This window comes from Cololabis saira, chromosome 13, assembly GCF_033807715.1.
Source record: "Cololabis saira isolate AMF1-May2022 chromosome 13, fColSai1.1, whole genome shotgun sequence".
NCBI lineage: Eukaryota > Metazoa > Chordata > Actinopteri > Beloniformes > Belonidae > Cololabis > Cololabis saira.
In genome coordinates, this window is record NC_084599.1 from 10,320,020 (window position 1) to 10,341,399 (window position 21,380).

At 40.7% G+C, this 21,380-nt stretch overlaps 1 protein-coding gene across 1 annotated transcript in view; it reads right to left on the reverse strand.

The window, feature by feature from the left end:
* Positions 1–21,380, reverse strand: part of sema6bb (sema domain, transmembrane domain (TM), and cytoplasmic domain, (semaphorin) 6Bb) — a 182,144-nt gene that overhangs the window by 53,046 nt on the left and 107,718 nt on the right. Inside the window, exons 6-10 of the mRNA XM_061737645.1 lie at positions 11,403–11,501; positions 9,784–9,874; positions 6,433–6,552; positions 5,699–5,787; positions 4,681–4,898 (exon numbers count right to left, since the gene is read on the reverse strand). Of these exons, the coding sequence (XP_061593629.1) occupies positions 4,681–4,898; positions 5,699–5,787; positions 6,433–6,552; positions 9,784–9,874; positions 11,403–11,501 (617 nt within the window). The remainder of the gene's footprint in view (positions 1–4,680; positions 4,899–5,698; positions 5,788–6,432; positions 6,553–9,783; positions 9,875–11,402; positions 11,502–21,380) is intronic.

The following is a 21,380-nucleotide window of genomic DNA, read 5'->3' on the forward strand; positions in this document are numbered from 1 at the left end:
AATAAAGACAAGTTTAAAAAAAATGCTGCAGACTTTTTGCTTGCAAAATTTTTAAACCTCTCATGACAATTAACTACAACAGAAATATGATTTCTGTGCAATCAGAATCAGAATCAGAATCAGAATGGGGGTTTATTGCCAAGTTTGTTAACACACACAAAGAATTTGTTGTGGTGATTGGTGCAATACAATAAAAATCAAAATATAAAAACAAACAAATATATAGAGATAAAATAAGAGATAGAATAAAATAAAATGTATAAACAGAAATAAACAGAAATGTACAATATGAGGATTAAAAAGTGCCGGATATGAGTCTTTAGAATGTTTTACTTTTAATTATTTTTCAAACAATCCAAGTTGACAACAGTGAGTGATTGTTGTCATAACGTTCTTCATGTGCTGCCAGTGAGATTTCAGCTACACTTTATTCTGTTTTCAGCCAAAATAAAAAAGTTTGACCAATCTGATGGAAGAAACTTTGCAGCGGACATGAAATACCAATCTTTTGCCAAATAAATCCACATTTTATTTTATAAATTCACCAGAGGAGCAGCCACTAGAATAAAGAGTTCCTTGAAATGCAGTATCCTACATGTTGTTTTTTTAACGTATTTTTAACATATCGTGTAGCATTCGGTTGGTAGAACTACAGTATGGACCTCCGATCAGTCTGACTTGTGGGATGTATAAATCGTAGTATCATTTTTATACATTTGTCTTACAAAACATCAGAAAATATGAGTATGAGTAAGCCATTAAAGTCGATAACCTGAATCAAAGTTTCCTTTTAATTTATTTCTTTTAAACTTGTATTTACTGCCCCACACACAACTTCCGTCATCTCAATTTTACTTTTTACAACCCAGTCCCATAGACAGTTCACTGACCTTTGCTTAAAACCCCAGTAGCTTTTCTGTTTTCTTTTACTAGGTCAACGGTGGTGCCCTTCGTGCATTAGCTAAAATCTCTAACAAGTCTGCATTTCTCTTGTGACATGGTTTCGATGTTGAAAACCTGCTTTCCCCATACCAATTTCTTCAGCTCTGGCTGGCAACCTCATTAAATATTCCTTTGCCTCCTCTGCTTGCAGACCCAGGAGTCTAGCTTGCACATCTGTGCATCCTTCCCTGTGCCACACTTCTCCTGGCATCGTAAACCTGTTCTCCTCCCGCTCCTTGTCGTCCTCATTTCTCCCCCGTCTTCTGTGATTTCCCACAGGGTCACCCAGCTGTCTGACCCCGTCACACAAACTGCTCTGCCAACAAAGCTAAACATGGCCTCCTGCTTTCAGGATGCATAGATTTATGTGGCTTTGCATGAGATATTTCCCTCACATTACTATGTATCTATTTTCAATACCTTCTTCAACCTGTTCTAAGGTGAAGAAAAAAGCCTCGGCTGAGTTTAAAACCTGGAACCTTCTCGCTGTCAGACGGCAGTACTTTGCGGGGTTGCTTTAACAGCATTTTTGTTTTGTTTTTCATCTGGATGTTATTGCAACATACAGTCAACATTTCCATGTTTAGCTGAATCTCAGCAGACAGAATATTCCCATAAACGCTGTATATTTAGTTAAGTATTCAATTTGTTCTTTCAATACATACCAACTTATCTGAGCTTGCCGTGTAGCCCAAAATAAATCTTTTCTCCACTGATTTGGAGCTCACAAGAAAAGCAGAGCTCTGCTTCCAGCCTCTTCCACAGTAATGATCCTCTGTGGATATCTAAAGGAAATGCCAACCCGCGACGCTGAGGTACTTTAAAAACAGAGGCTGAGTGAATCCTCAAATGCAGCTCCTTAGTATTTGAGGAGCTGGTAGGTGGCTATGAAGTCACCCTTGGAGTACCGTATGTGAACAGAGGGCAAGAAGTGGGACATCAGAGCGCCCAAGTGAGACGAATACTTGACTTCCTCCTCTCATTCCCATACTACGGTACCGCCAGTGTATGCTGCAGAGGGACAAATAGCAGGAGAGAACAGCTATTCCCTGGCTCCAAAGTCCTGCTTCACACTGTTTTCACTACACGCTGCCAGCCAAAGCAATTTGTCTGGCAAGCACTTAAGCAGTGTGGTGCAGTGGGCCACGCGAGGCCAGCGGGAGTTTTTCAGCTCACCTCACACATTCTCACTCATACATTCATATCTTTTCATCAAAAGCTCCCATTCACTCTGTCTTGGCATTAAAACAGGACCCAGTCGCAGGTTACCCAGGCAGAGGCATGTGTCTGGTCTGTGTGTGTGTTAGGCTGGCTCTCCTCAGCGGTGAGCTGTGAATGCTTTTATCCGGGACCATTGTGAGTGTTTTTGAATGCATGTGTTTGTGTAAGAGGCTGCATGTGAGAAACATCCATCTGTCTCTGCAGGCAGTGGATCCTCACGCAGAGTTATCCTCCCCAACATGCAGACAAGATGCAGCTGATGAAACACTTTTAGATCTCAGAGAGCGGTGATCCCACATGTTGCTCATTATTGACTTCCATGTCCTTGAATTTCTCATCATCCTGCGCTTCCTCTCGCTCTTCACCATCCCTGGCCAATCATCTCTCATCTTTATCTTTATTTTCTGAATGCTTCCCATCTTTTTTTTTTGTGTCTGGCACTGGGAGGCTGAGACGCTGCCATTTCACTTGTGGAGCTTTGTGTTCATAATCAAAAAAAGCAAAACAGTAGCATACTGGGACCCAGCTAGACTCCACAACTACTAACCAGGCCATTCAGGAACTGTCCTGTATTCTTGTCTACAGTTTGAACCAAATAAACTGAGAGGCACGGTAACAAAATTTACCTCATCTTATCTTGGGCATAAGCATTTTAGTCACCTGCATACTCAAAAAATACATTATAAGATTAAATGCTGCATTGGGGATGATACATGGATTTAAAAAGAAAAAACAATAGAAAAATCAAAACATTTCTTGAAAGTCATTGGTACATTAAATCAAAAGTGCATGTGTGCCTCTCCAATGAAAGACAGTTCTATTTTTAGCACAGCAAGAGAACAGAAATGTTCTCTTTGAGTCACACTTGAAGAGTTTTGTCACATTTGCTTCCTTTCCCCGATGTTCAATTTCTCTGCTTTACAGGTTGAGTTGTAAAAAGGCCCTGCAAATATCTTCAAATACCACTCTCTTTGTCCATGTTTTTACACAACTTAATCTTATCTTTCAGTGAATCACACTTTTGTCCTCAATAAAAGCACTTTGCATTCCTTGAACTAGTTGCCCCCCTCACAGTCTTGACCTCTGCACTTCCACACAGGCACTTTCATTTTTTTCGGGACTATTTCTTGTCTCAGAGAAATCTGGCTCTTTCCAACTTCACAGGTGAAGGAACAAACCTTGGTGGTCCAGTAAATTTTCCAAGTTAGCTGTGTGGGGGAGGCTACACGCTGGGTGTCCGTCACGCTCTCCATGTGAAGGAAGTCAAGATGGTTTTAAGCATGTGCACACCTTCAAACACCTCTTTTAAACAAAAAAAAAGTCTACCTTTAGTTTTCTGCAGGAAAGAGTCAAACTGGTATTCAACCGTTTACAGTTCTGAGGCAATTTTTGCCTCATTATCAGCAAAATGCTGCCCCGAAGTACATTTATTATCAAGAATCCTCGCTGGTTTTACTGGAAATTTCTCCAGCTCCTTTTTTGTGATCCCAGCCTCAAATTTACAGTGGCCGAGACCCGCCATTGCGGAAAATTAAAGAAATGCTGCAAATAAAAATAAACGCTGCTGCAAATAAAATAAACGCTTTGCAAATAAAATAAACGCTGCAAATAAAAACAAACGCTGCTGCAAATAAAATAAATGCTGCAAATATAAAGAAACGCCGCTGCAAATAAAAAAAAACCGACGCAAATAAAAAAGCCACAACGGAAGTGAATTACCGGGGACTATTTTTGCCGATGCACCGGTGTTTTTTACGTGAGAGGAGAAGAAGAAGACGAAGAGGACGTAAGGGAAAAGGAAGAAATAAGAAGAGCGCGGAATAAGAAGAACAACGAACGAGAAAATAAGTGAAAAGGTTAGTGTTCAACGTCGCTACGTGTAATTTTTAATGTGCAACACCGGTGCATCGGCAAAAATAGTCCCCGGTAATTCACTTCCGTTGTGGCTTTTTTATTTGCGTCGTTTTTTTTATTTTATTTGCAGCGTTTCTTTTATTTGCAGCGGCGTTTCTTTTTGTTTGCAGCATTTATTTTATTTGCAAAGCGTTTATTTTATTTGCAGCGGCGTTTCTTTTTGTTTGCAGCGTTTATTTTATTTGCAAAGTGTTTATTTTATTTGCAGCGCCGTTTGTTTCTGTTTGCGGCGTTACTTTTATTTTCAGCAATGGCAGGTCTCGGCCACCGTACAAATTACATCCACATCCATTCAGCAACCCTAATTTAACCAGAACCAAGTTTGAAGAGACAGAAGCAGAATATTAGAAAACATATTCCTGCTATTGAATTAGCAGAGAACAAAAGGGGACATTTGAAAACCCCAGAAAAAAATAGCAGATTAAATATCTGTATAGTGAGTCAGGTGGAACACACCAAACACTGTGATGGCTGTGAGTTGTGAGACAGCTTACTGTAATGGAACAAAAAGTGAAGTAAAAGTAAAAGGTCAAATGGTGAAAAGTAGAAAAATGCTGAACCTTTTGTAGCAGGGTTAGAAAAAATGTGTATTTTAACTTGTACCTGTTCGCTGGTGTGGAGAACACTCCCAGGATGATGTCCCTGCCGTGCATCCTGATGATGGGGCTGGTGGAGTGCAGCAGGTTGAAATAGAAGTGGGAATCACCGGGTATGGAGCAGTTCAGCCGAGCCTTCAGGAACGACGTCCACTGCTTCTCCAGGACGCGCTGTGACCCGCCCTGATCCCGTTTACACACTCGGGCTACGCGGGACACCACCACCTGTGAGAAGCCACCCACCCAGGCAGGCAGGCGTCAGCATAAAAATATGGCTGCTGTAATAAAGGTCTGCAGCTCACTGACACATGACAACACACAGCCTACACTGAACTGTAACGATAAAGAGCCGAGTTGAATAATATTTCCCGAGATTTTATCTTCAAAATGGGATTTTCAAAAGCTGCTTTCAACTCCAGGGCCGTCTCTAAAGAGTCATTTGCATACTATTTGCAATGTGAAAAAGCTGTTGTGACAGATCATTGTTTTATCGTGGCAATTTCAGCATCAATTATTCATGAAAATGTCATTAGATCTCAAAATTGCTTCTTTGAACACACAATGTTGATGATGTTTAAGCATCCATTTACTTTGTTTTCTGCAAACAAGTCAAATCCACCTTCTCTACAAATGGGAAAGGCTTATTTATTAATCGCAAAGATTTTTTTTTCTTAATTTTCCAATTTTAAATTGAGTATGATTAGCTTTAGTAAGGGTAGGAAATATAAAAACTAAAAACACTTTTTTTGTAGGATAATTGCATGAGGTGAGGGGCTGATGGATTAACATTAAACTAAATTAAGAATAAACATTAGTGTAGCTGTGCGGAAAAGAGTCGATATTGACATTCAGATAATAGTACTAGCTCAGAACCTCCTTTCAAAGTTGTATTTTCAATACATTTTTATAATTTCCACAGCACTGCTTTCAAAAGATGCATTGAATGGACCAGCAAGAACACTGTTCATGCTGGTGGAAATTCTGGTGGAAAACAGGATATTTTTCCATAGGAATGACTTCCAAACCTTCTCCAAGTAATTGAACTCCATGGCTATCTCTCTGAAGAAGAAGTAGATGTGATTTCCCCACTCCACAGCGCTGACAAAATATGGCTCTGTATTATGGGAAAAGGAAAAGTTTAGATTTAGAAATAGGCAAATGAGAGGTGCATGATGAGAGAATAGATGACATAAGACGGTGTATCAAACATTAACTCGTATTTGCAAATGAATTATTAATTCCCACACCCCTGAAGCAACAATGGGGACAAGGATACAGAAGCACAAGTCAGGCTTAATTTCATTACATGGTGCAGGGGGATTTCACAGCAAACAATGAGGATGTATGACTCTGGTGTTTCTGAGAAATGACTTTCAGGCTGGGATTCTGGTGATTTAAGACTCAGAACTTCTTCCACCTGTGTCAGCAGCAACTCCAAACATGGTGAGGATGGGCCAAACTTTTTCAAAAAGACAGCAATAAGTTTGATAGTTTTGAGTCGGGCGATGTGCACATGAAGCTGTCAGCCTGCTGACTCAGACCTCTGCTGCTGCCTCATGTATCGATCCTGCATGCTGCTAAGTCATGTGGACAACCACTCAAAACCAACAGGCTCTGACAGCAACACCAACAGCAGGAGTGATGCTGAGCAGAAGAGGTACTTGAGAAAACTGCATCGGCGTGGCTGCACTTGATAAGAGCGCCAACAAACAAGCACACCGTAATAAGCATTCATATGAACACTCGTATCTTTCGGTACCTCTGAACCACTTGGAGTCGTGCTTGACGGTTCGCAGAGCAGGACTGTCCCCGAGGCTACGATAAATCACAGCATCAATGGCCAGGAAGTCTGTCACTGTAGCTGTAAACAGATTCCCCTCTGAAACACACACACACACACACACACACACACACACACACACACACACACACACACACGGAAAAGTTTACTCCCCCAGTCACGATATAAGTCACATTCAAAATTCACTTCAAAATGTATAAAGTCAAACATTAACTGAGCACCCGGCATGAAAAAACATTTAGCATTTCTAAATCCATGAAGAGAAAACCTGTTGGTTTTCCATGAAGGTGACTTTTCATTCTCTTCACCAACCGGCTTAACTTTTGACATCTTGGCTGTACCAATTTTTTTTAAGGGTGTAACCACAGATTAAGGACAACATTTAGGCTGGTGGAGGATCGACAGGAGAACCTCCAGCATCCATCTCTCCACTAGGGCTGGGCGATTTTGGACAAAAAAAAAATCCTGATTTTCTTCTCCGAAAACCCGATTTTCGATTTTGATTTTTTTGGTAAAACTACAACAGACAATGGAATAAATTGTTTCAAATATTTTATCTTTATTTTTAAATAAAAATACTAAACAAATTTCCCTATTGGGAATTAAGTGCAATTGAAAGATACTGCAAATCCTTCTTGAGTTTAGTAAAGTGACAACATTTACAATTTTCTTGACCAAACAAAGATGACTAGACGAGTTCTGTCTGTAATGCAGCCAGCTGCAAAAAAGGAAAATCGATTTAATGATTTTCCTTTTTTTTAACATCGTCTTGATTAATAAATCCGATTTAGATTTAAAATCCATTAATCGCACAGCCCTACTCTCCACATATTTTCAGGTGTACTAAACACACCTGTGATGGCTGTGTGGTTAACACCGCTGCCTCACAGCTGGGGTCTTTCTGTGTGGAGTTGCATGCTCTCCCTGTGCTTGCGTGGCTTTTCTCTGAGAACTCTGGTTTCCTCCCACAGTCCAAAAACATGCATGTTAGGCTAATTGGTGTGTGGCAGCAGGGCGTGGCTCGGGCTCAGCTGCAGGGGGAGCTGTGTGGCAGAGCTGCAGGTGATAGTGTCAGCAGAGACTTGGAGCAGCTGCATCAACCCTGCTGATCACCCATCTCCCTTTGAGGCCGGAGCAGCTGAGACCACAGGGACTGGAACCCTGTCAACCCGTATCTGTGCTTCTGTACTCTGAAAAGAGATTCTCAATAAACCAACTTGGCTAGACAAATTGTGTGTTGCGCTCTGCTGGAGGTGACGTTGAGCAGCTGGGTTCTGTTTCCAGGTGATTCCAAAGGGACCAAAGGGTTATTGTTGTCTGTTTCTGGTCTTGTAATGGACTGGTCTCCAAACATCCGTTCTCTGACTCATCTCAAAAAGTTTCATTTGAACTTTATTGGTCCACTGATTTCCAAAAGGCAGGACACAGGACAGGTTTCCTTAATAACGCTTCCATGATTGTTGAATTTGTGCGTAAGTCGAGTTTCTGTACTTTTCCAGGAGTTGTGATTCATCTTTGTAGCAATTCTGTAAGCAGTTCCCTCTGAAGGCTTTTTCTTTGCATTTTCAGACCTCTGTGGAACTGACAGAGCATCTATCTACAAACACTTTATCTGTGAAAGACAGCTGGCTGGAGGGGTCCATAGCTGCTGATCGCGACAAGGTTGGAGGAGTCAGAGTATTAACAGTTTGAAATTTGAGTTTTGAAATTTGCAACTCTTTGTCTGTGTGCAGCCCTGAGTTGGACTGGTGGCCCGTCCAGGGCGTACACCTGCTTTCCAACAGAAGGTAGCTGGGATTGGCCCCAGCAGACCCTCGTAACACAATAGAAAGTAAAGCATATAGATAATGCATATAGGCCTGTGTTGAAAAAAATCGATTTTCTGATTCTAAATCGATTCTCATATTAATTCCTAAAAATCGATTCTTATGTCTAAAGATCGATTTTTTTTTTTTTTTTTTTTTTTTTTTTTCCCAATCATTTTCGCCAGGTGAACTTTAATCCCAGTAGTCGGACACACAGTTAGATAAGCTAAAATGATTTGTTTACTGCATGAACTGTTGCAATTTCTTTCTTTTTTGCACTTTAAATGGATATTGAAAGGCCTGTTTGAGTTATTTATTTCTAAGTTATTTCACAATAATTATTGTGAAATTATTATTTCACTAGTTATTTTACAATCATATAATTCAGGCAACAGCTCAAAAAACATTTTAAATAACACTAAGCCAAATCAATATCGAATCGGATCGGATCGAATCGGATCACGATAATCGATTCTGAACATTAAGAATCGGAATCGAATCGATTCTTGACATTTGAATCGATACCCAGCCCTAAATGCATAGTGAAGGACTATTAGAGCTAATGAACCGCTTAAGACCTGGAACGTTGTAATTAATAAATAAACAAATAATAAATTACAGTAAAAGAGAGCTCAACTTGGGATGCTCATACTCTTTATTTTTCTTTATTTACTAACGTCATGCAGTGCTCTTGCCTGAAATATTACAAAGAGTATTTCATCTCTGACTTTGGTGCGTTGGTCATCATTTCATCTGCTACTCAGCTATTCACAGAACCAAAAAAAGGTGTCCAAATGTATGCATCTCACAGTAACTACATCCAATGAATCAGCCAGGTCCAATCATTTTACAAAGTATATTATCATAAAAATGACAACTGATGAGACACCACCGTAATTGGAGTAACGCCATAAAACTTACTCAACGAATTCATGACTCAGCTGTAATGTCTCCCTAAAGATTTAGGCAGAGAAGACTCGTGATGAAATTATTAGTGAAGTGTTTACGTCTGATGAAGTAAATAAAGGAGCTTCATAAAACCAAATATAGTTGAAAAGGGAATAGCGTTGAGCTCTGCTGAACGTATACGGCTACGGTCTCAACTGAACAATCCAGAGTTAAAACAACACTATCACTTACAGTACGTGGAGAGCAAAATCACAACGTTTAAATTACTTTGGTTTTGAGTCTTGCCAGAGGCTTAAAATAGCAACTTACTAGGTCGACTGTGCTAGCATTCATTTCCATTCTACTGCAAATGTATATCCCAATCCCACTAAAATCTGCTTTGATTCAAATAATCTTGGTCCCTGGCAAAACTTTACACTACTTACTATCTAATAATAGACCTGTGGTTTTTTTTAACTGTGCAAATTTTCCCTTCAATGGACAAACATGTATATTCATGGAGAAAGAGTAATGCTCCTCAGTTATTTATTCAAGTGTGATGGCTCCCCGTGATCCCAATACTGCAGAGGGAGCAAAGACGGTGTGTGTGTCTTACCTGCAAACAGAGCTACATTGGCGTGTTTGGGATCATAAGGGCATCTCGCCATCCCACTGACTGGGTCTCCTATCATCTCCAGAGTGTCTCCCTGGCAAATCAAAAACACATGACATGCAGAAGCTTTCTTCAGTCACCCTCCTGAATAATATAAATGCATCTATGACAGTACCACAAAAACTAGCCACCAGAGAATGGCAATTAGGCAGTGTTACCAAGAGTGCAAACTAATGATTCACTGGTGGCAAATTGGGCATAGCAGAAGCAACAAGAGAGTCTCATACATAAATAAGACAGACAAACTCAAACATAGAGATAAACAAGGGTCCTTACTGACACACACAGAATTATATTCACATTTCGCTCAAGTTTGCAGCTTATATTTACATTTGAGTCTTTTTTCTGCTTTTCACTGTCAATTAAAATGTGTAAGAGTCAGTAATAAGAAACCGTTTCACGAGAACAGCCCAACTTTGACACCAGTTCCTATTTAAAGTTGAAATTAAATAATGTATAAATGCCATTACATAAAAATGCAGCTTTAAATAAAACAGCAGCTAGCATCAGTAACTAGTCCCCTGAGAAACAAACAGCCTACCGTGCAGAGATAGGTGTGTCGTACACCGTTGTAGAATGTCATTTGTAGCTGACAGATAATGGGCTCCGCTGCTGTGCCAGGTTTGAAATGTGAGAGGGTGCAAATAACAATTATAAAGCCCCTGATATGGAAAGGATTTCATCCTCTGGCTTCCTGGCTCTCTCCAACACAGGTACCAATATTTTTCTTTCCCCTCAAAATCTTGGCAGAACGATGCAAATTTGGCAGAACCAAATATAAATATTTAAGCATCGTTTTTTCCCCTGCAGGTTGAAACTGTCATTGTAATTGAGCGAGAAAGGAATTGGCTGGGAAGCGCGGGCAAAACTCTGCCACATGACAAGGGATTCAGGTGAGTTGTTACTGGATGGATGCAAGCCTTCACATTCTGACAAGTGCAGTTTGGGGCAGATGATGGGGCGGTTGATATTCAGAAAATACTGCGGCTAATTGACTGAATCAGGCCAGTCAACACTTACACTTGCAGCTCATACGCAGGTGCATTTCAAATTCCAATCCCCATCTGTGGAATTGCTTCTCACTCTTTAGCACAAGCATAAATAAACAAACTAAATAAATAAATAACCATGTCATGTCTCCATCTTTACTCTCTGAGTCCTCTCTCTCTTCCGCTCTTTGTGTTCTTCTTGAATTTCCATCTCTGTCTCTTGAGCTCAGCAAACCACAAAGTTCAACCACTGAGAATTAACAACTGTTGTATCTCAGGAAAACGAGGAAGTGAAACTGCCAGGCAGTCTGGATAAATAACTCCTCGGGAAGAAGTAAACGCTGCTTCAAGTGCTTGAACAAACAGCTCTAATCAAGCCGTGTGTTTTCACCTCGGCAGATGCGCTAATTGCGCGCTAGAAGTGAGACCTCTCGTCTGGAAAAATAAAAAAGCTATTTATCAATTATGTCGCAACCGTTATGAGAATTAATGTACACGATTGGGGCCGCTGGAACGCCCGGAACAGGTATCGTAAATCTGTAATTGCAGGTGTGCTCAAGTGTTTTTACTTACAGTGTAGTTGGCACAGAGCGGGTTGAAGGCATTGGTCCCACACAAAAACAGGCCTCCTTCTCTCCTGAGCAGCACCTTCATGAAGTTTCGACATTCATCCTGCAGGAATAAAAGAGAGAACATGAGCTGGAGCTCAATATGCAGGTGGGTATGAACTAACTACACAAATGGCAAGATACTAGAAAAAGGGGGAGAGAAAAAAAGGTTTATTTATAAAGGGATTGATTATCCAAACCACTCTGTGAAATTTAGCGTTTTAGTTTCCTGTTGTGTGGAATAGTCACACTGTTAGCGCTGTCAGTCAGGCTGCTATCGCCTGAAAGTGGCCTGCAGAGACTTTAAGTGCCTACCCGCGTTACACACACACACGAGCGCGTAGCCAGCTGGTGTTGATTGAAAGGCTGTAATTCAAACCAGACTTTGGATTTGAAAACAGGGAAAACACTTTGGGCTAATGTCAACAATTGGTATCAAACTACACAAAGCCCTCTTGATGCCATTTCACAGTGTCATTCTGTGTTCATTCTCTGAAATGAAAAGTTGCTGCAAAAGAACCACATATAGCTGCCTGCACATGCACCAAATAACAACACGTACTGGTAACGTGAAACTGAGAAAAATCCCTTTAAAACAGAGTCAGACTGTCAGAGGATGTGCTGGAATCACATTCAAAATCATGTTTAATCATTCATTTCAGCTTTAAAATTATATTCAGCCTCTTTATGCTAAATTATTTAATTGTAGTTGTTTGTAAATTATAAACAGCAGGGTTGTAATGAACATGTTTATAACAGAGCTTCAGAGCTATTTGTGCAAAGAGTTTTTTTTGTCTTTTTCTTTTTTTTTTTTTACTTTATTTGTCCCCAATGCAATTAATCTTGCAGCAATATGTAAACATATACACATAATAAAAAAAGGACAATGACTTTAAATCTAAAAATCTAAAAATCCAAGCCCCACAACAGCTACCTTTCCTCATGGAATTGAGGAGGGAGATGGCAGAAGGTACAAAAGAATGTTTATGTCTGTTAGTTTTGAGAAGTGGAAGTCAGAGCAGTGTAAGCAGTGGAAGGAACTGAAACTCTTGGTGTAGAGGACGGAACAGTCTGATAGGATAGTTTTTGCTTTCCTATACAGCTGTTTGTTCTACAGGTCCTGTAGAGTCACCTGAGCAGAGCCAATTATTTTGCTACAGACATTAACCACCTTGGTAAGAACAGTTTTCTGCTTTACCCTAAGTGATGAAAACCAACAAATGAAAGAAAAAGTTAACACAGACTCAATGAAAGAGCGATAAAACATGGACATCAAGGATGAATCAACATGAAATTTGGACAGTTTTCTAAGACAGTACAGACGCTGCTGACTTTTCTTGTAAATTAAGTCGGTGTTACTCTTCTTACCCCCCCCCCCACACACACACACACCACCACCACGTGGTTGTATGCATACATTCTATTTATGACCTCTGACATTAAAAGTCAAAATGCTCTGACAGCAGTTTGCATTCGTAGTCAAGTCAGCCACCTGTAAGAGAGAGAGAGCTACAGTAGCAGCCAGCACCCCCCCCACACCCCACCCCCCAAACACTACAAGTGTTCCAGCCAGGATGGCACCACTTCTGACACCCACACCCACACCCACACCCACACCCACACACACACACACACACACACACACACACACACACACACACACACACACGCACGCGCGCGCGCACGCGCACGCGCACGCGCGCGCACGCGCACGCGCACGCGCACGCGCACGCGCACACGCACACGCACACGCACACGCACACGCACACACACACACACACACACACACACACTTACAGACACAAGACGGGGTTTGCTTCAAGGCCGCCACCTGCACTGATGTCATTGGAAAGAGTGGCGGGGCTGAGGCGGAGGCTGCTGTGGGGGGTGATAGCTGATATGTCAAATGAAAGTGTGACTATGCGTCTCTGGAAAAAAGATCAGACGGTGCGCAGTGATATGAAACGCAGGCGAATGTTATTCCAGATGGTCCACCCAACACTTCTCTCCCAAAACTTGGCACCTTCACCCCCTGCAGGGTGCTCTTTTTTTTATATTTTGTCTTCAATAGAAGAGAAAAGAAGACACAAGAAAGAAGGAAGCGTCTCATGTGTATGTGCACAGTGTTCGAATACTGGGGTGCAGGGGGTGTGTCAAGTACAAGGTATACACAGCAGCGAGTAAAAACTTTGTCACAGGGGTAATAGATTATTTGTCTATATAAATATATTTCTATATGTACTTGCACAGCATGGATTTCCTTGGATCGCAGCACAGATGTGTACTTGTGTGTGTGAGAATCATTTGCATGATGTGAATTGGCGGGTTACAGTCTGTCAACTTGGCCAAAGCTGTAATCACAAACCCAGATGAAGCACTCTTAATAACAACCCAGTCCAACTGCCAACATTTCAGGGAAGGAAGTGAATGCTTGGAGGAGTCAAACCTCTGCACAAATGCTTTCCACTGGCAGCGGTTGTACACACAAAATAAAAAGATTTCAGGGCTGCAGAATCAAAACAAGGATTGGCGTCTTTGTAACACCAGTGATTGGATTCTGATTGCCATTTTCATTTTACAGAGATCGTCAAAATTTATCTCCCCCTGCCTGCTTGCAGCCTCCATTTGAACATATTCAACTATTCCAGGAAGTAATTCAGCACTTCCATGTAGTGGAGGAGTCTGTCTTTATTCAAAGCCCAATTCTGTCTACAGGATTAAGGCTTTATTGTGCTTTTCACATAAAAAAATAAAACCAATTATAAAGGATCAAGCAGTGAATCACTGAATTAAAAAATTACATCTAAATCCAAATGCTGAATGTACTGTTGCCTGCCGCTCTTTCCCACTGCTCTCTCCCCTGTTTCAGCACCCGGGCTCCATGGACAGAATCCAAACTAAAAGCCACCTGTTCTGGCTGTCAATCCTTCCCGAGACCCTGATGACTGCAAATCTTCTCCTTTGACTTCTTCTGACTGTTTCTCTTGGTAGCAGAACGGCCTGGACTCTAAAGGGAATAACTGGCAGCCCAGATGAGTTACATGGGAGCATATGCCACGGTGCAAATATGGATGCAATTTCAAGTAAAAGTGGAGACTAACAATTGGAAGAAAAAAAGAGTAACTGTAAATAAAAGCATGTGGACATATGTGAATATGTAATCAATTTAACACTGAGCAGGTGGAGGTTTTAAATCAGTCACTCGCTCTTGTAGGGAGATGTTAGCCAGGCTGGTTCTGCTCTGCAGAGAGTGCTGTGCTGTGCTTTGTTATTCTCAGCACAGGCAAAGACATCATCTTCCTTAGAAACATAAGAAAACATGTCCAGCCAAAAATATTGCATATTAATGCAAGAGATGCACTCGAAATCAGAAGGTCAACAGAAAGTTCTCTATTGTTACAACACATCTGCTCCAACCTCCAGACACCGCTGAGACTGAGGATGTTCCACTTCCAGCACCTGTTTTCCATCTACATCTGCAACTTAACCTTTTATTTTGCCTACGCTGAATCTGGGTGTTGGTTCTAATAAAACGCTACAATTAGCGTGCTTGTGTTTGGCTGAACCAAATTACAACACGGTTAAAGACTGCAATTTTTTCCCCCTTTTCTTTATAGCTCCATGAGCTGCTACACCATTTGTCCATACTAGTCTCATAAAACCCAATAAGTTATCGTGATAACCTGCACAATGGGAGCCATCTCAGCCAGTGCATCGGGGGGGGGGGTGTATTTAGTGAGATGCTCTTCTAAATCTCCAAAGTTTTCATTATATGGCTGGCTGGTCGCCTGATGTTAGCAATCCGGGAGAGAAAAGCTGCCATTGAGCCAGAACTCCCACACACATGCACTCGGACTGTATACAAGATCCACACGCACACACACACACACACACACACACACACACACACACACACAGAGAACAGGTCCGTCATTTCCAGAAAAGTCCCTGATGCGCAGTTCTGACGGAAAAAGAGATGACTCTCCATGGCAGGAACACAGTGTGAGTCTATGTTTGTATGCATGTGGGCGGAGGATAAATTAACAACGCTGCCAAATTAGCAGAAATGTGCTCTTCTGAGTGCTGCGGTCTTACTCAGCATGATAAAGCTAATCCGCATCCCACTGCAACTCCTTGCCACTGTTTGATGGTAATTCTGACTGAACACAACACAAACTAGAAGTGAGCAGGACAAAGAGTGGCATGGCGACGTCGCCGGGATGAGGGGACACAGAAGGAGAAATGCTGAGAGCTGGCGAGGCCAGTCACCTGTGTGGCCGCCTCCGTGGTGACACGACCCCGAGGTGGAAACATATGGAGCTAGAACAGTCTCATAATCATCATCGGCAGGACTTGGAGTGCAGTCTCCTGACGGCTCTGGTTGAACAGCCCGACAAACCATCTCAGATCGCGCTGTTTTCTTTACCGAGATCACAAGAAAATCAGAACAGTGATCTCCTCTCCATCCTGTTTATTTATGTTTTATCTCCTGTTGCTCTTTATTTATCTTTAGTCCACCAACTCGAAATATTAATCACTTTTCTAAGTGAACAGCGCTAACGCAGTTGAAACAGCAGGTGTATCCGCCCTTTTAATCTGATTGGTTTAGAGTAAATCGTGTTTTATCCACTGCTCTGCGTCCCCCACGTGGGGTGCGCTCTTATGATTGGCTGGAACAAAGGAAGACATCTGATTGGTTGCAGATCCTTCCGTGTTTAAAAAAAAACTATTTGTGGATCTAGTCACGTCAAGGGAGTCTCAAAAGTCACACACAAATCCAGCGCAGCTCACAGACAAAAAAACATTTGTAAATCAGGTTATATTTGTGTGTGCATCAAAAATACATTTGTATATCTTGTCCTACGCACGTGTGAATTGTTCTGTGCACGTGTGAAACTGTGTGTGTATTTGCAAATCGGTCTGTGCATTTGTAAAACTTGTCCTGTGCATTTGTGAATTATGAGACTGTTCTAGCTCCATAGAAACATACACACACGAGAGCTTCATTTACACTAGTCCTTGACAGCACTTCAAGAAGTTTCATTTTAGGTGTGTGAAAAAAGGAAAATAATAAGAAAAAACCCCAACATTTTATACCTTTGTCACGGCATTTTTTCTAAACAAATCTAATTTGTAGTTAATAAGGAAACTTGTTGCGCATTTGTAGATGAGTATAAGTAGGATGTGACGTCAGTAAATTGTGGATTCAATAAAGAAAGTGATATTTGGATAAATACATGCTTTGTAGTCTTGTATAAGATCAGATTTGTATAAAGTTCATACATAAAGCTTCACATTTGATGCTTTTAGGATCATCCCACCATCAAATGTGCAGGTGGAGTACAACAGATAGAAACTTTAACTTAAAATGAACAAAAAAGCTACATACACAGCATGAATGAAGCAGCGGAGCGGAAAAAACAGAAAACTCCAGGTGTAAGGAATTAAAGGGGAGCTTATGCATGAGTTCATTTAGCAGCTGACAAAATAAAAAATAAAAAAAATCAGCAGTGAAACCAAATGTTTTCATGGACTAATCCACAGGTGGCATTTCGGTTCAACGGCTGAAAATCCAGGCGTCCCCCGGGGGCAAAATCAACGCAATATTGATTAAACAATCTGGCTAAGTGCTGCGCATAATGATGGACAATCGCTCTTTGTTTGCCTGCACATGCCACGCTGTTATGGCTTGATGTGCTGGCACAGAGCCGTGCCTCGTGAAAGTCTACACTGTTATCTCTGACTTGTCTTGCTTTTATGACGGGTGAAAGAAAAGAGTAAAATAAGGAGGGAAATGACAGCAGGAGGCAATAAAATGCTAAAGACAGGAAGATGAAAGGAAAGTGTTAAACAACAGTCAGAGAAACCATGAAGGGAGGAAGCGCTGTGAATCAGGCCAGTTGTTGCATTCATCAACGATCCATTGGTCAGCACAGGAGGAGGAAAATGGCAGAGGAATTAGGATATTGAATTTCAAGCCTAATTAAAGGAGAATACTATGTCCTTCCTGATCAACCAAGCAGAAACATTTAATAAAGAAACCAATTATCAAGTGGCGAATGAGTCACATCTCATACAACCATCCTCCAATAAGAACAGGATATTTTCCAGGGGTGAAGTGGAGCAGAACACAAAGGGGAAAGAAGACAGAAGAGGTAAATGTAAAATGAGTTGTTTGTTCGGTTTCAGAAAAGTAAGGGTATGTATTTGCATGTGAATAAAAGATAAAGGGAGAACAAAAAAAAACAGAAACTTGAACTCTTGATTAAAAATATTCTCCTGATTACTGGTGAGCCCGACCTCATGTGTAATCACTACTGAATAAAATGTATTTTTTTAACCTAGACAGTTATTAACATTTTGGCATATATTGAGTTACATCTTTGGATTTCAAACAAGCTGAACAACACAACAGAGATGGCTCCCATCCCATCTTTCCACACTTGTCTGTGTGAGCTCCCCCACCGAATGCTCCTATGGAGAAAGCTGTAACATAACATCAAAAGTGTAAGGCCCCGTTTACACGGAGCAAAAATGGAGGCGTTTTCATGCGTTTTGGCCGTTCGTTTACACGAAAACGGAGCTCAAAGTCACCAAAAACGATCATTTCTGAAAACTCCGGGCAAAGTGGAGATTTTCAAAAACTCAGTTTTCACGTTTGCGTCTAAACAGAGGAAAACAGAGATTTAGGCTTCAGATTGCACATTATGCAACAGAAACGTCACCAGTGTTTCATGTGTGCGACCTTACAATTAGTTTGGCCACCGTCAATATTTTCTTGTATTTTACCTGTTTTATATTCTAAAGTCACAATTAAAAGTAACTCCACTTCTCTGTCACTCCAAACGAAAGACTCTCGTTCCATCTTGGAAGTAAAGCCTGAATTATTGTCCTGCGTTAAATCGATGCAGGGCCTACGGCATAGGGGACGCGGCGATGCGCACCGTACGGTGTGCGTCGCCGCGTACCCTACGCCGTAGGCTCTGCGTTGGTGTAACGCGGAACCATAAATCAGCCTTAACTGGAAGTTACACGTGTCATTTGTTGATGTTTTTTCCAGGATTCTGATTGGCTGGCATGACGTTAACAGCCTATTGGAGGTCTATCTAGTTATATAGGTAACGATAGAGGGCTTTTTTGGCTTCCAGTTACTGTATATCCATTTGGATCTATCTTGAATGCCTTGTTGGTCAGAAGACATGGCATTGACTCGCATTAGCCGCTTTCCAGGCCTGTTCCTCACCAGTCCCTCTGCCCCAGCCTACTAACAGAGCTAAAGAAAAAATGTCTTTGTTTGCTCCACTGTAGTTAAATCACCTAACATGTGTCAGGTACACATGCACTTCATGAATCCAGAGTCGGTTTTTAGTACAAATGTGATTCAAGTGCAAATCTACTCACAGATTTATACAAAAATGTATTAACCTCCTGAGACCTTGTGTATACTTATGTGCACATTACACATTTTGTTGTTTGTTATAATATTGAATTTCTTAATGGGGGCCCAAAGCATAAAAAAAGAAAAGAAAACAATTGCACCAGGCCTTAGGGGATTAATGAGGCTCACCATTTCTTTTGCTCTGATTTTCTGTCCTGTAGGAACAGTTTGTTAAAATCTAAACTGTATAAATAAACTGACCCAGAGCGGCCTGATTAGCTACAGTAGAAAAAGACCTTTGCTTATTGGTAAAACAAGCTAATTTATCCAGGAAATGTTGGTTACTCTGGTAAAAATATCTTATTAAATGCTTATACTTAAGACACAATCGGATTCATTAGTTAAATTATTTCCCTTTGGGGATTAATAAACTGTTTATGAATTGAATTTAGCTGAATTGATTAAAAGTCTCAAGGTTCAAATAAACAAGCCAGACTGCTAGCGGCATTAAAAAAACAAAACAAAAACTCATTCCATTTGACTTTTAGGTCTGAGTTAGAGCTATGTGACGCTATTTTAGAAGCTGGAAGTAGTCACATTTTTTGTTGCAGTCCAACAAAGAACAATGGCCAGCAGAAAATCTAAGATGAGGAACAGATGATAAACCTCAAAGTTGCTGCAGGGCAAATAGAGTCACGAGTGATGTCAGGATAAAGCTAAGGTTCAGCAGGGTAACTGTCTGCCATAAGAGATCATCTTTAATGACATCAAATAATGCTTGTGTGTGCTTTTGCATGAAAGCTGATACATTGTGTGTACTGTAGTTTATTATGACAGCACAGGTTGGATCACATAGCTAATTATTCTAAATTTCCATGAGCAGCAACTGAAATAAGTTTATTTTTTTGGCAATTATATGAACTTACTTGTTTGAGTGGTTGACAAGGGTCCTAAAACCTATTGCAAAAAAAAAAAAAAGATGGTATGGGAAAGGCAGAAAAAAAAATGAAAAAAGAAAGAATTTATTTCCCAACAAAATTAAACCAAGATATCAGCTTAATTTCATTTGAATTCATGCATCCATTTTTGCATTATAGGCCTGTATCATATGATGTGATAGGAGCAATTTAGCGCTTTTAATGAGGTATAGAAATTCTACTGTATGTCAATCAGGTAATTAAAAAAATAAGTTGTAATGACGAGTTGAGTCTTTTGGTTGCACAGTGAGTCTTTAGGGCAGAAGATCTCCACTTTGTCAACAAATGTCTGAAGACATCATTGAAATGCTTAAAAGTGATGCTCTTCACAGTAATAATGGAGGAGTTTTATGTTTCTACTTCTGCAGTCAATAATATCAAACAATGCCAGTAATCTGAGGGAATTTCAGTGTAAAGGGCATGGTCGGAGACATGTTAGATATCTACCATCTTTCAGATGGAACCACATCAAAAAAAGCCATCCATCTACAGCTGACACGACCACTTGGGTGAGGGATTACTGAGGGATTACTTTGAGAGACCTTTGTGAAGAACTACAATACGGAGCTCCATTCATGAGCACCACTTCAAACTTCACTGTGCAATAAAGAAACCTTATGTTGTCCAGATGTGGTATTGATGTCTCTAGGGTCAAAGGAGTCTGGAAAGGACCATGACAGTGGAAATGTGCATTGTGGTCAGGAGAATCAGTGATTCGTATCTCTTTTTCGAAAGAAATGGGTGCTGTGTGCTCCAGAGCAAAGATGAAAAGGACCATCCAGATTGTTATCAGCATCAAACGTCAGGTGTAAAATAGGGGGTTGTATCAGTACTCTTGGTAAAGGTCAGTCACAGCCCCCCATGATGGCAGCATTAATGCAGACATGTATACACATCATTTAGAGCAACAATGTTACTCTAAAATTAGGGCTGGGACTCGATTAAAGAAATTAATCGAATTAATTACAGGCTTTGTAATTAATTAATCGCAATTAATCGCAATTTGATCGCATATCAATTTTAGACATGAGAACAATAAGATTTCCTTTTTTTGTTTGTTTCAAATGGATTTTTGTATATGAGTGAATGATTGACTAGTGAAAACATATGTTCAATTTATGAAACAGTTTATTTTTATCAAGGTGGTGCTTCACCAAGAACAAATCAGTGCAATTTGCCATAAAGTGCAGTAAATTAAATATATGCAGTATGCATATTGAATGAGACAGGTAGCCTATAGTCAAGGACCTTCTGTAAACAACACTTAAATATAATAAAATACTTTCAACTGTTTCAAGTTCATTCCAGAACATGGAAACACATTAGAAAACAGAGCACGCTTCCATCCATCCGTTTTTTAAAACAAAATTTCCCATCAACGGGACCAACGAGACCCTTTTCGTCTGCGACTTCATTCATCTTTAACGTGTGTGGTAACAACTTAGCTTGTGTTATGACGGCGGCTGCACTTCGCTGTAACACTCAATGCACGTTGGTTGCAGAACTCTTGAGAGAGAGTTGTAAAACGCTTTGATCTCGCCGTGGAGATTACAATGGGAGTCCACGTAAGTGTCGTAACTCTCTCTGT